We start from the raw sequence: 15,543 nt of genomic DNA on the forward strand, positions 1-15,543 counted from the left end.
TCTCATCAATGCTCCTTCATTTCAAACGAGGATGTTCATTTATTATTTATTGCTGTTCTTTAACCTGCTGACATCCTAGAACATCAAAGTACTCTGCCCTTTGTAAGACTGCAATCCTTTCAGTACTGTGTGACCAAAATTCATGCATGCATCTCTTTTTTTCTAGCTAGCAAGCAAAAGGCACCTATATGCCCTCTACAGACAGAAGACACATACCACCTTGGAAGTAGTAAAGAGCCTACTTCTGAACAGAAGAACTTTGTTTATTTGACAAGCCAACAGATTTTCAATGTCTCATCCCTGCTGGATGGTTATAGCCTGTTTTTCTGTCCCTGTCAAACCACCACTGTTGAGAAGACCTCAGGAATCTGCAAGAATATTCCCCTGGGGAGAGCTCCAGTGCTCTGAATTGCCAACAGCCTGCACCAGTTGATTTATTGTCAGCTGCTGGGAAGCTCACAACTTCTAACATTCTTCTTATATCCCAAATTTTTTGAGATGCATGTTTCTTTTCTGGCTTTTTTCCAAAGAAAGTTGCTAGCATGAAGCTTTTCAGAAACAAACAGCAGAGAAGCTTTTTTATTATTGGTTTTTTTTTTAATCACATAATTCTAAGCTAATTTCATGATTTTTGAAAACTTTTTTGTTATTTTGAGCAATGGTGCTTGTGGTACCCGATCATTCTTTTTGGAGATTATACATAGAGTTCTAGAGATGGTGGTTACTACTGCAGGTCTAAGCTGTTTGACAGTATTATAATGTTTGATGATGCTTATTAATTTATGAGAGTGGAAAAACATTTAATAGCTCATACTGATACCACTGGGGAAGCTAAAAGCCAGATCCCATAGGTTATGTAAGGCAAGTAAATGCTTTACCAACCTCAGATTTGGGGACCCTTTTTAAGCCAGACAAGGTCTTCATATGTACCCCTGTGTTTTCCAAGTCCTATTTCCAAATTAAAGCGGGAAAACCAACCAGCACTGAATATCTCTGAATCCCCAAAACATCAATATAAGAGATAGTGATAATCCCAAGAATAAAACCCCCTCCAACTGAGAACTTGTTCCTTATCTACCACAAAACTGTAATCTTTTCCCAGAAATTACTGAAAAGAGAAAGCTTTTTAAGCTCATCCTTAACATGCTTCCTTTTATTAGCAATACAAAAATTGCCTTTGAGCTTTCTCATTCATTCCCACTATTTCTGTGCATATATATATATATGCAAATTACCGTACAGACTTGCCTTCACGGAGTGCACTACGTATCTCTGAAACAGTTGGCAGATCCCTTGGGGGTGTTGCCCAGACAGCTGTGCAATCAGCTGAGTAAATCAGATAATTAAAGAAACAAAGAAAATGCAAAAATTATTAAAGACAGACTCTCCCGCTTACAGCATTGTTCAGCACCTCTGTATCTACAAAAGCACAGCAAGTATGGTATAGAATAAAGATGCTTGTAAATTGGGGAATAAACTACGGCGCAAGTGACAATGCCATTTTCTCTCGAACATGATTCTGGGATTCATGATATTTATGCTTTGTAGTTTAAATCAATTTAATATAAATTACTCCAACTTTTCACTTCATTTTAAAATGACAAAAGTGTGAAATATGTTGGTTTCATAAGTGATTTGTACATAAAAAATGGTCATTAACTTCTGTTTGACCTTAGATCTAGAACTAATACTGAATTTGCACAGACGGTACTCATTTTGCTGGTCTAGTTTCCACACAGAAAAATAAGTTCCCAAGGGTCCTAGTGCTCCAAGCCACTTCTCAGATCTCAAATAGGAAATGAGACTCCCAAAAAAGATGCAAAGACATTTCCTCTCATTGCAGAGTTTATCAAAAGGAACAGATAACAGCAAGGGTAGGAATCTGCAATTTAAACAGAGCAGCGCCAGTGTGGTAAAAAAGAAGGCTGACAGATGTAGATTTGATCTTCCTCATCTGCACACCATTAAGGTGCCATTCCTTTCCACTGCATCTGAATGACGAGAGGAAGGACAAACCTCAGTTTAAATGAGACTCAGGCCCACCTACATTATATAGCCATTGTAAATTAAAAAATGAGCATACCAAGTAAAGCTACCAAAATTTCACAACTCAAATTATGGTCAGGAGCTTTTGCTGCTATTCTTTTCACATTATCATTCAACTGGCTTTGTTAGGAAGTTCTGTTTATTTTGTTATCAGAATTGAAGCATTTCATCTGGGTTTGAAGTCCCATATTTCGTTCAAGGTTGTGGTGCATTAGAAATACATAATTTGTAAAACACCTCTGGCTAAACAAGAGAGGTATTTTTTAATAGATAATCAACTGCTGTCAATTCATGTGGACAGGGGAGGTTTGATTTTCAATGCCTGGCACCTTGCGATATGTACAAAGGAAAAGCCACATTTTGCACCCACTCTATGAACATGCAAACTCACATAATTTTTTATCATGCAGAAAAAAGTGGAAAACAATTTACAAACACTGCAGGATTACTACAGGGACAGACAAAAATCAATGTTTTTTGTAGTAATAGCAGCTCAAGGAAAACCATTTGATGGCTGAATGCAGAAAGCCTTAACTGCTACCCAGTGCTTTTAGATATTCATTCTCATGCACATGGTATTTAAAAATTAAAAAAAAAAAAAGAATAATAAAAAAATAAAGTGGCAGTGAATGTATCTATAGCAGTGTTGCATGAAACAGGACGATGAAATGGTGTAGAAGAGCCCATTATATAATCAGCAGGCACAGGGAGAATGATTGCTGAGAACTGATCAAACAATGAGGTACAGTAACTGAGGAGGCTGGTGCAAAGAAGACCACTCTATTCCATAGAACCGTCCTCTGGGCATGGCCGGGAAAGGAGCAGGAAACAAAGAAGACACAGAAGAAATAAATACTTTCAACTGTCTGGAAGTGCCTCTCCCAAAGCACTGGAAACAAAACATTCACCTGGGGATTGGGATTTTGTGGTACAATTGCTGTCTTTCTGACTTTGCCAAGCCATCTCTTTTTGTGCAAAATATCAGTCACCTACACCGCTATTCTGCATAGTTCATTTCTTCTGTGCACGTGCCTTATAGATTACACAGAAAGAACTATGCCTGAAGTTCTGCAACAACTGTAAAAAACTGACTTTATGCTGCCATAATCCCTCTCAGTGTAATTGCCACCAGAGAGCTCTTGGGAGCTATTTTCCTTCTTCTTCCAAGACTCAGAGTCCATTCTGCTTTACATCAGCTGTTGAATACACAAAGGCTGGTGAGCACAACTGTGTAGTCTGTTCACTGATGTTGTCCAGGGCACTTCCTAATCCCAGCATTGCTCAGAGTGGGCACAAAGCAAGTGGCTGCCGATGCAGTCACAGAACAGCAGAACTCTGTGTGTGTGTGTCATACATAGTATTCCTGACTGGTCAACACAATGAGCACCATTCCCCAGGGCTAGAAGCAGTCTGATCTTATACTTTTCAAGCATTGCTAGTTTACTGGTATGCCTGATCTCAGAAGTAATGGAAGAGTCTCATGGGATGAAGCAAGACATTGGTGGTCATTCCCTTCAATAAGGCATAAAATGTTTAAGCAGGATCTCTTAAAGAAGACACACAATACCTCCCTTACTTCAAGGCACGAAATCTTTAAGGCACAATATAACTTTTAAAATATTCCTAGCTATGTTTTCATATGGAACTTTTATTTTGAACCACATTTCAATGGGCAAAGGAAAAGTAAAGATAAGCTACTGAGACCTACCACCAGCATGACACTCCTGCACCTTTACTGGTTATTTCTCCAGAATGAATGCTATGAGTAACATTTGAAAAAGAGCTCTTATTCCACACCTTTTGTTAAGTTTTACTCTTAAGCCCAGCTGGTAACTCAGAACCATGCAGCCACTCACACTCCCCCCTTCTTCTTCCCCCCACTCCCAGAGGGATGGGAAGGAGAATCAAAAGAATGTAACTCCCATGGGCTGAGATAAGAACAGTCCAGTAACTAAGGTATAACACAAACCACTACTGCTACCACTAATAATAATAATGAAAAGGGAAATAACAACGGAAGAGAATACAGCCGCTCACCATCTGCCAACCTACACCCAGCCCGAACGAAGCCCTTCCAGGTAACAGCCCCTAATTTATATACTGGGCAAGATGTGCTGTGGTATGGAATACCTCTTTGGCTAGTTTAGGTCAGGTGTCCCGTCTCTGCTTCCTCCTGGCCTCCCCTCGTCCCCAGCAGAGCATGGGACTCAGAAAGTCCTTGGTCAGATTAAACCAAGCAACAACTAAAAACATTGGTGTTATCAGCGTTGTTCCCAGGCTGAAAGTCAAAAACACATCACTGCACCAGCTACTAAGAAGGAGAAAAATGACTGGTACTGCTGAACCCAGGACATCTTCCTTTAAAGAGCGGGATGCTTGGAGGAATTGAAGTTGTGATGAAATAAGGTCTTAGTTAAGTAAATAAACCCACTGAAGGGACATAACAGGACACAGAAAACAGTGAGATCCTACTGATATTAATCTTCTCCCACTCTTTAAACTTTCAATTTTCACACAAAGGAAAATGCACACCTCTCTGACATAATTGCCACTTTATTTAGTAGAAAGGGTCGAGTTTTTCATCCCTCTTTATGCCCTTTTTCAGTAGCAGAAAATATACGATAATAAACTGTGCACATTGTACATCAGAAATATTTCTGCTTGTTTACAAAACCTGTACATTCAAAGGGTGCTTGATATGTTTGAGATTTAAACACAACATTGAATTGCTCCATTCTTGAATGATCTTTGATTATTTTTTAACTATGCATACAAATCTAATTAAAATTCCTAACTATTTCCATTGTCTATATAACAACTCTGCTCTACAAGTAAATAAAACTAATGACATAACACAGGACATTCATATTGTTCCAAATGACAAAGTTTTTGCTAATTATTGTGAAGCAAAATTATCAAGTCTCACAAGGATTTGTGCTACTTGAGGAAAAGGGCTGAATGTTAAAGATGCAGTTCCCTGAGTTAACTAAGCTGATAAAAGAGCTTAATGCTGCCAAAAGGGTTTTACTGCACTCCTTCCCACATCCCACCACCTCCCAACCCTGATAAGAAGCTGCCACCCTCACTTTGTGCTGACTCCAGCACATGCTGCTGCCCCATCTCGAAAATAATATAACAGATGTGGCAAAGATGATCAGTTTTAATGGAATAGAATTGGTACGATGAATGAGTAGTGATTTAGCCTGGAAATGAGACAACTCACAGGGGTGTGACAGAGCTGCACAAAATCCAGAATAGTACAATGTCGAACTGGGCATGGATTATTCACTATTTTCCATCACCAAAGAGCTGTATCACAACAGAATGAGGGTCGTGGGGAATGTATTTAAAACAAATGAAAAATGTGCTTTCACATACCACACACATGAATTCTGGGACTTGCCACCACAAGAAATGATGAAGGTCAGGAGTATAAGCAGGCTTAAAAAGCAATTCAATGAATTAATGGATAAAAGGTCCAGAAAGGCTACATAACACAGCAGTGTGGGTACAGCAAGATCCCTCTAGCACAGACTGGTACATGCTGAGTACGCACATCAGAAGAAGGACTGTAAGAAAGACTGTACTTGCTCTGTTTCTCTATTCTAAGCATCCCGTACTCATCACTCACAGTAGGACTGCAGCTGGATGGACTTTTAACATGACTCAACCTGGCTGTTCTCATGTTTTTAACTGGGCTGACATTGTCTGGGGTGTGTTCGATTTGAGTCCTGCAATCAGCTCTGACAGAGTGCTGTAGAGGTGGTGCAGTGGCTGGGGAAAGGAATAGCTGCTCACAGCTTGATTTTCATTCATGTCAGCAAAGTGCAAGCCCCAGAGACTGCTTCGTATTGAATAATCTAAAATAAAAATACTAAGCAAATCACATAGGCAGTTAGGTCCAGACCAAGGCAATACAAAAGAAAAGGAGAAGGATGGATATGCCTACATAGATGTCAGAATAGGGTGGAGGTAATACAGAAGGCCTCAAATATAAAGTTAATACATCACAGAAGTTATATTATTATAAATCACAGAATCACAGAATCACAGAATCCCAAGGGTTGGAAGGGACCTAAAAAGATCATCTAGTCCAACCCCCCTGCAAGAGCAGGGTAACCTACAGTACATCACACAGGAACTTGTCCAGGCGGGCCTTGAATATCTCCAGTGTAGGAGACTCCACAACCCCCCTGGGCAACCTGTTCCAGTGCTCTGTCACTCTTACAGTAAAGAAGTTCTTCCTGATGTTAACGTGGAACTTCCTATGCTCCAGTTTACACCCATTGCCCCTTGTCCTATCACTGGATATCACTGAAAAAAGCCTAGCTCCATCATCCTGACACCTACCCTTTACATATTTGTAAACATTGATGAGGTCACCCCTCAGTCTCCTCTTCTCCAAGCTAAAGAGACCCAGCTCCCTCAGCCTCTCCTCATAAGGGAGATGTTCCACTCCCTTAATCATCTTTGTGGCTCTGCGCTGGACTCCTTCAAGCAATTCCCTGTCCTTGTAAATGACCCATTTTTTTAAAAAAATCAGTACAGCTTGTCAATTTAAGAATGGCCTGACTAAAAAGTATCTAACTATATTGGGGAAACCTGAATACCATTCTTAAGAGGAAGCAAAACCACACATGCTAGGGCTTTTTTGGCTGCCATGCCCTTCACAGGCTGAGGGAGAAGCACCCACAGCCCTGCTGCTGCTCCTGAAATGCCTGAAGAGAAACTGCAATCATCCTCTTCCTACATCATTGATATGTCAGCTGTTACCTTAATTAGGCCCTGTATTCAGAAACACAAGGACCACAACCATGCTCTTACTAATGGCCCTTTGCATGAATGAAGTTACAGAAATTCCTTTAGGTATAAAGTTAATGGGTGATGCCATGGGGTGCAGCTAGGTTCATGCACAGAAATCCAAAGTGCCTTGTTTGTGAAGGGAGGGGATTAGCACCAGTTCAGAGCATCTCCCTGACAGATTTTGATCAGTTCAGATGTACCTGTGTAGCTATGCTACTGGTAAAGCCTCCAGCCTTAGGCTATTTGCTGCTTTTTATCTTCGTTTTAGCAACCATCTCTAACTCATAAGAAACATGCCATGAGCCATAACAAGCAATTGAGATAAATGCCAACCCTTGTAAACCTTCATATGAGAGGCTGCATTTCTGATACATTTCAGCACATTTGCAGAAGCCGTCAGAAGCCAGCAAGGTATAAATACACACAATTCTAATGCCAAGTGCCTACAGTTAAAAGCAAAGTTCTCTTCTGCTCCAGTTACTTGCTTTCCAAAGACCTTTTACCAAACCAAGGAAGACAGCATCTAATCTATTTATTTCTAAGGTTAAGTAAGAACATTTCTTTATGCATTTTTATAAGCCACAGAGAAATGCATAAGGTCATTTCCCTTTCTTAGGTCACCTTTATAATGAAAGCTTTATTCTAATGAAATATAACTGTGCTTTCTAGTCAACAGTGTTACTGAGGTCCATCAAAGCCTCAGGATTACAGACAGTTGTAACTTATTTTTCTTTTGTAGTTTTATCTGCAAAGAAACCTCTGCATGACAGCTCTCAAGTACCTTACGCCTCGCTATCAGAGTGGTATACCTGCAATACACATCTGAAATATAAAAATAGAGCTTTTTTTGACAGCGCAGAAGTTTTTCAATTTTCAGGTTTTGCATTTTTCCTTCAGCCACCTCTCAGTTTTCTGTCTTCCTCCTATTCTTCCACCCCACAGTAAAATCATAAGAACACATCTTGGGATAAGGCATTCTCACCCTGCTGGCTTTTTATTTTCTGGCAGCCAACATTCTCCATCAAGTCAGATCCTGCACTAGCAAGAATTTGATACTCTGCCCTACCCCACAGCAGGCTCAGGTCTCTGCCTTGGTTTTCAAAGCATTTTGTCAGTAGAAACAGTGTTTAAATCTCTTTAACATCAATTCTGGCCCAAGAACTGAAATAGTTATAATTACTACTCTTTATACCAAGATGACCTTTAAGTAGTACTATGAGGTGGGGAGCGACCACAAAAATATTTTGTACGACACACAGGTTCACCAGTTATCTCATGGCAAAGTGCATTGAAGGATTTTCAAACTCAAAGATGAGTTACGCATTTTTCTTTCACTAGAAGATAAGTGTTCCAAATTTGCTCACCTTTTCTGTGATAAGTGGTTGACAGTTGAAAGAAACTAGTGATGTGGAGAAAGCCTTTTGAAAACAGATGTTTGGAAATTATTGTTATGTGATACTATGCCAAAAATATTATGTCATCTATAAAAATCCTCTGTACGCTTAAAAGCAAAGAAGTGTCATGGTTTAAGCCCAGCTGGTAACTCAGAACCATGCAGCAGCTCGTTCACTCCCCCCACCTTCCTCCCCCCTTTCCCAGGGGCATGGGGAGCAGAATCAAAAAATTTAACTCCCACGGGTTGAGATAAGAACAGTCCAGTAACTAAGGTATAACACAAAACCACTACTGCTACCACTAATAATAATAACGAAAAGGGAACAAGTGGTGTCCCTCAGGGATCGGTGTTGGGACCGGTCTTGTTTAACATCTTTGTCGCTGACATGGACAGTGGGATTGAGTGCGCCCTCAGCAAGTTTGCCGATGACTCCAAGCTGTGTGGTCTGGTTGATATGCTGGAGGGAAGGGATGCCATCCAGAGGGACCTTGACACACTTGTGAGGTGGGCTGATGCCAACCTTATGAAGTTCAACTACGACAAGTGCAAGGTCCTACACCTGGGTCGGAGCAATCCCAAGCACAGCTACAGACTGGGCAAAGAAGAGATTCAGAGTGGCCCTGCAGAGAAGGAGTCGGGGGTGCTGGTCGATGAGAAAAAGAACATGAGCCGGCAGTGTGCGCTCACAGCCCAGAAAGCCAACCGTATCCTGGGCTGCATCAAAAGGAACGTGACCAACAGGTCAAAGGAGGTGATCCTGCCCCTCTACTCTGCTCTTGTGAGACCTCACCTGGAGTATTGTGTGCAGTTCTGGTGTCCTCAACATAAAAAGGACATGGAACTGCTGGAACAAGTCCAGAGGAGGGCCACAAGGATGATCAGGGGACTGGAGCACCTCCCGTATGAAGACAGGCTGAGGAAGTTGGGGCTTTTCAGCCTGGAGAAGAGAAGGCTGCGTGCAGACCCCATAGCAGCCTTCCAGTACCTGAAGGGGGCCTAGAAGGATGCTGGGGAGGGACTCTTTGTCAGGGACTGTAGTGACAGGACAAGGGGTAATGGGTAAAAACTTAAACAGGGGAAGTTTAAATTGGATATAAGGAGGAAATTCTTTCCTGTTAGGGTGGTGAGACACTGGAATCGGTTGCTCAGGGAGGTTGTGAGTGCTCCATCCCTGGCAGTGTTCAAGGCCAGGTTGGATGAAGCCTTGTGTGGGATGGTTTAGTGAGAGGTGTCCCTGTCCATGGCAGGGGGGTTGGAACTAGATGATCTTGAGGTCCTTTCCAACCCTAACTATTCTATGATTCTATGAATACAACTGCTTACCACTCGCCAACCAATGCCCAGCCCGACCAGAGCAGTGATCTAGCCCTTCTGGGTAACAGCCCCCAGTGTATATACTGGGCATGACGTGCTGTGGTATGGAATACCCATTCGGTTAGTTTGGGTCAGATGTCCTGTCTCTGCTTTACCCCAACTTCCCCTCCTCCCTCACACAGCATGAAACTCAGAAAGTCCTTGGTCAGAGTAAACCAAGCAACAACTAAAAACATTGGTGTTATCAGCATTGTTCCCAGGCTGAAAGTCAAAAATACAGCACTGCCAGCTACTAAGAAGGAGAAAAATGACTGGTACTGCTGAACCCAGGACATAGCGCTAATCAGCTATCTAGAGGAAATACTCTAATTTAAAAACCACCAAGCTATCAAGAACAATGCAGGAAGTTCTACAGAACAGCTTTGGTTTTCAGGCTGCCGATATCTAGGAAAGCTTTCAGTTAATGAACCGATTATCCACTGCAGGCAGGTTCCAGAGAGCAGGTTAGGATTGTGCCCATCACTGGCACTCCCCTCTCACATATACCAGGGCAAACGAACCAGGCACCCACTCTGTTCCAACCAGCCTAGAAGCCACCCAGAGCAGCTGGCCTAATGTTCCACTCTTTTCAGGCCAAAATAAACCCTTTGTCTGATCTTTATGTCCTGGAATTATAAGGAGTCTTGGAGAGGGTTAGAAGAACAGAATATTCGAAAGATACTGTGGCTTTTAGCTCCAGAAGTACTTCCTCTGAAATACACCTCTCTTCACCAGGCACAGCACCATAGCTTGATTGCTAACAGTGATTGCTATGCTATGAATTTAACCATCTGCAATAAAATAAAACAGCATAATCAATCACCCTAATCTACTCTGCTCCTACTGTAGTAAAGGCATTAAATTAAATTAGACCTTACAGTTTTGCCTGGTCATGCAGACATTTTTGACAGTCATCCAAGATGAGGCATAAAGAAATGTGAATTTCAACAAGCATGCACTAGTTAAACTGACTAAAGAGGTATCTTTTGTTCAGATCTAAACTGATATTTTCAGTGTTTAATGTATTAGGAAAGACTGGTCAGCACTTCAAAGTTCTATAGGGAACTTTTTTTATTTAAAGCTGTGATTTTTAACTAAAACCTGATTTTTAACTTTCTAACTGCTCAATGTGGGTTGCAATTACACTAGGATAAAGTAGGCTCCAAGATCTACCCTCCTTTCTATTTTCACCTCCTGCAACTCATTCCTAATCTAACTCCCCTCCCATTTTCTACTGACACAACCATTTATGTAGCCATCTACTGAAAGGAAATGAGAGGCCAATTCAGGTTAAAATCAATTATTTTTGGGAATGGAGTTTTATTTATTGCCACTAACAGTAGTAATATTTGCCAACACAACTGCCAAGAAGCAAGGAAGGAGATTTCCTAAAACTGTATACGCACTAAGTAAAAAGGTACCCAGCACCATACTCTTATTTTACAGAAAAACAAAAGGTTACCTTGAGCTCTTCCTTAAAATTGCCTGTGTTTTCCTGCATTAAACTAGAGCAGAAACATTTCCATGTTCACCCATTGTAATTCAGGTGGGACAGGGATTACACCAGGTAAGGGCAAGCAGCTGAAGGGTTTTCACATCATATACAACAGCAGTTTCAGATGCAAAGCTGTTACACAGAAGCAATTTAGGTCTGAATTCACACTTAGATTTTTATTTATTTTCTGCAGATTTACATTTACAGATGACTGTGGATATGACCTAAGGGTACATCTATTTGCAGACAAAAATGCATCAAACTGTATCTAGAATATATCTGCAATACTTAGATTTTCACAAGGACGTATCTGCAGCTATGCCAGCCACATCTTTTCGGTACCTCCAGTTTAAAATATCATGTTATGTGTCATGTGCATGTTGTAATACCTTTTGTGCTGTACTTTTAAGCCGCAGATAGACAGATACAGATATTATGACACAATATTATTAGCAGGTCAGAAAATAGCTCAAAAAATGCAGGATACATGATCTCAATTTATAGCAAAATCACCAAAGATAACAAGAGATGGTCAGTGAAAATGCTCCCAAAGACCTCAGGGGCTTTCAGAACATGTCAATAATTTCAGGCAACCCCACCTCTGTTTTACTCTGGAAATACATTCAACTCTCACTTCAACATATGCAGTTTGACCTTGCTGCAGATTAACTGCACTGTACATGAAGACATCAGAGAGTTAACTCTGTGTAGAGTCAGGTCTGTCCAAGTAGGTCTTGTTAGTTTCCTTTCAGTGCCTGGAAAACACTTCTCTTGCTCCCACTCCAGCTCAGGAATGCTGATACCTTCTGAAAATGGCTGTGCTATCAAACACTGATGGAGCTGAGATGACCACATATTCCAATACCTTTGCACTGCATCACCAGCATTTACTCTAAATGCTTATACTGCCAGATTTTCAATCATCCATTTGCCTTCCCCTTTTACTCCCATGATAACAGAAACTTCCCTCAACAGCTGTACAGATATACAGACAAGTCCGCAGGAAAGAACACCTTCATCGACAAAGTTGTCCTTTTGCAGTTGCCCTGCTGACTGGGCAGGTTAAACACAGCAAAGATGGCAAAAGATATTGGGCCATAAAAGAAAACATAGGAAAATTATCAACTTACTTGTCTTAAACGTAAGTCAAAGAAAGACAGCCTTCTTTTATAAAGTGCAAGCCCAGAGAAAATAGTGATTTGGGCAAGAAGGAGACCCAAGCTGACATTCAACTGTAACACTCTGATTTGATCAGCTAGTCCATTAGATTTGATTGGCAGTAATTGCATTGTGATATATATATATATATATATACACAGATTCTTCAGGGAGAGATGAACAAGGTCTGCTCCCTTTGCTTCCCCATGTTAATAAGACAACAGTGACAATTCAAATACTTTAATAAATGACATAAGGGAACGGCATTATAAAACTCTCTCTCAGGTCCAGCCTGACTTACCTGACTTCCTTGCTTTCAAGGCAATGACAGCAGCCAGTTCTCTCTGCACCTAAAATACCAGGAAAGGAAAGGATGATTATGGTTACTAGCACAGTCAAATGAAACAAAATGCAACACTAGTAAGATACTGGCTAGCAATCCTTTGGAGCCGTCAACTGCATATGGAATTATGTAGGTACTTGGTTTCAAAACTATAGTCACTTTTCCTAGCAAGTCTATTTTCTTTTCAGCTAGGAATTCTATGACAACTTTAATTTCAGGTAAATACTGCACATTCCTTGAATTCCCATGAAATTAGAGAATGGGTAATTCAGTAGCCCAACCTGTAATTTGTTTGCACAGCATATCACCTTCACAAGCACACACTTGAAGCTTCTTCCTTTCCCTGTTAAATGTTTGTTTTGCCTCTGCTGAGCACCCTGTAAGGCTGGATTTATGCGTGACTCCAGGATAAGCGAGTTCTCCATGCTGGGGTTTGGCTGGGGTTCACATCTACAAGTGACAGTCAGTTTTTTGAGCTTTCAGGAGGAAACAACCACTCCTAATAGCATGGCTGAGCATTTCAGGACTAAAGTTTAGCTTGAGATGAACATGCAGAAGTAATCTGGTTTCCAGATTTACAGGCTATTTCACCTAGCCTGTGATGAAACAGCCCTGCCATGCTAGCCAGCTCCCTTCCTCAGCCTCTTGTCTCTGCATGTCATATTTTCCCTATAATCTCTGCATGATCACCTATAGCCAACTCAACTCGACACCCACTTCTCTCCATAGGTCTGTTCCTTTTTCTAACAGTAAAATTCTGTAGTAAGCATTATTTTTATGCTTCATATTTCCTCACTGCCATCTCCTGTTCCACTGTACCCTACAGCACCCCAGACAATCTCTTGCATAAACCTCAGTTCTTCCTTTCCACTGCCCCATCGATGTTCTCAGACTCTTTCATACACCTCACAGCTCCTTTCAATTTCCTTCATTTTCCTAAGGCAGCCTGTCTTTAGTATTGACAACAAATACAGGAGATTCCAACTATTTTTCTATCTTACTTCTCTGTACAAAGTCTCCTGTAGTGTATACTAGCCCTCTAACAGACCTATGCAAAGCTCAAGGCTACTTTACAGTGGAAGTCTTGCATCCAGTTTCTGAGAGCATGTGAAATTCAAAACATCATTCACAAGACATGTGGTATGGTCACAATAAGGCACAAAGCCCATGGAGTATCCCCAAAGTAATAAAATTACTAAGAACTGTCAACATCTCACTCTCATGACTCTGAAGAAAAGTTTGAAAACATGAAACAAGGATTGTTAAGGTAATATTGGTCTGAGCCGAAAGAAAGATAAAATCAGCCAGGACATCTCACTACAGAGGTAACTCCAGCATCCACTGATTATGCACTCAACAGTCACACAGCAGTACACTCTACATGTAGCAGAAGGCAGTCATACCACAGGCCATATCCTTCCTCTGCTTACATCCTTCCTTCCCTTGTGGCAAAGGACGAAGGAGGTTTTTTTGCTGTCCTTTCAATGGACAAGGATCTTTTCTACTCCTTGATGCTGCCCCACTGAGAGGGACAGCTTTCTGCCACTCCAAGCAGGAAAATATGAACGCAGTGCCACAGTTTTCTTAAATGTTGTCCCATTCCCGGAACAATTGTGCAAGCTGGCAGTATTACCTTCCCTTCCTTCCTTCCCGTACACTCATTCCCATGTCTGGAGAACTGCTAATCATGGCTAATGTAAGCATAAACAAGTAAGTAAGTGGGATGTCATTTATTAAAGTATTTGAATTGTCACTGTTGTCTTATTAACATGGGGAAGCAAAGGGAGCAGACCTTGTTCATCTCTCCCTGAAGAATCTGTGTATATATATATCACAATGCAATTAACGCCAATCAAATCTAATGGACTAGCTGATCAAATCAGAGTGTTACAGTTGAATGTCAGCTTGGGTCTCCTTCTTGCCCAAATCACTATTTTCTCTGGGCTTGCACTTTATAAAAGAAGGCTGTCTTTCTTTGACTTACTTACAAACAAGTAAGATGGGAAAGAACAGTCCTGTGGAAAAATAACTTGTGTGCCTGATTGCTTGCAGCAATTAATGCACACTAGTAACAACATAGACAAGCAACCAGGAGTTAGAGCAGGATTTTCAATAAAAGCCCAAGTTGTTTCTGAATGACTTCTTATGGCTAAATTGATCTGACCCTCTGTATTCATTAACCTCAGCAATGTCAACTCCCTGATCCTAGTCTATTCTCACAGGTTATGACAGTAAGAAACAGTGCACTAACATCTCAAATTTATCTTTTAGCGTTTAATAAATACATTATCTTCAAGATTAGCCTGAAGAAACACTACAATCTGCAACAGTTGTAAACTATACCAATTAACCCAAGCAACTGAAAAATGCAAATCTCCCAGTGACTGTAAAGCAAAGCCCATCTTCTCAGAAGAAAAAGCAGCATTGTGGGATCCTGTGGTAATCTGCAGTATTACTGTTGCTTATTAGGTAGCACTTTCCAGGTTTGAAAGACAGTGCTAACATCACAGGCAATAAAAAGACTGTTTTTCTGTATTTTGTCTACGTTATGCAAAATATCTAATCGTTTGCCATGTGCCAGAAATGCACCTGGCATATTACTTAATCTGAGCAAAATCCTTCAATTAAAGCAAGAGAAAAGAATGCTCCTCTAGTTTTAATATTAAGCAAATGTTCTTTCATCAGAGGGTTTCATCCTGATGCTCTGAGCTCCCTCGCATAGGACTCACTGAAATCACAATGAATTGATACTGCTGAGCATCCTTTTGATCTTCCCAGTGTCCCTAGATTTCATAATCTATGTGCTTTTGTCTACTTTAGCGTAAATGCACTTGACATCTCAGCTGGACATGCAATTCCTATGCATCATTACACCGATGGAAATCCATGTACAACATTCATTCCTCACTGCACACATGCTACCCATTATCATACTTCTTCCTAACAGGA

At 40.9% G+C, this 15,543-nt stretch overlaps 1 protein-coding gene across 3 annotated transcripts in view; it reads right to left on the reverse strand.

Annotated features, from left to right (window-relative positions):
- Positions 1 to 15,543, reverse strand: part of RAPGEF5 (Rap guanine nucleotide exchange factor 5) — a 134,614-nt gene that overhangs the window by 113,386 nt on the left and 5,685 nt on the right. For all 3 annotated transcript variants that reach the window (XR_010609883.1, XM_065666307.1, XM_065666306.1), the window contains exon 3: positions 12,553 to 12,601. Coding sequence is in view for 2 of the 3 variants with exons in the window: in XM_065666307.1 (XP_065522379.1) it covers positions 12,553 to 12,601 (49 nt within the window). In the remaining variant the exon portion in view is untranslated. The remainder of the gene's footprint in view (positions 1 to 12,552; positions 12,602 to 15,543) is intronic.

The sequence above is a fragment of the Lathamus discolor genome, chromosome 2, assembly GCF_037157495.1.
Source record: "Lathamus discolor isolate bLatDis1 chromosome 2, bLatDis1.hap1, whole genome shotgun sequence".
NCBI classification, from domain to species: Eukaryota; Metazoa; Chordata; class Aves; order Psittaciformes; family Psittacidae; genus Lathamus; species Lathamus discolor.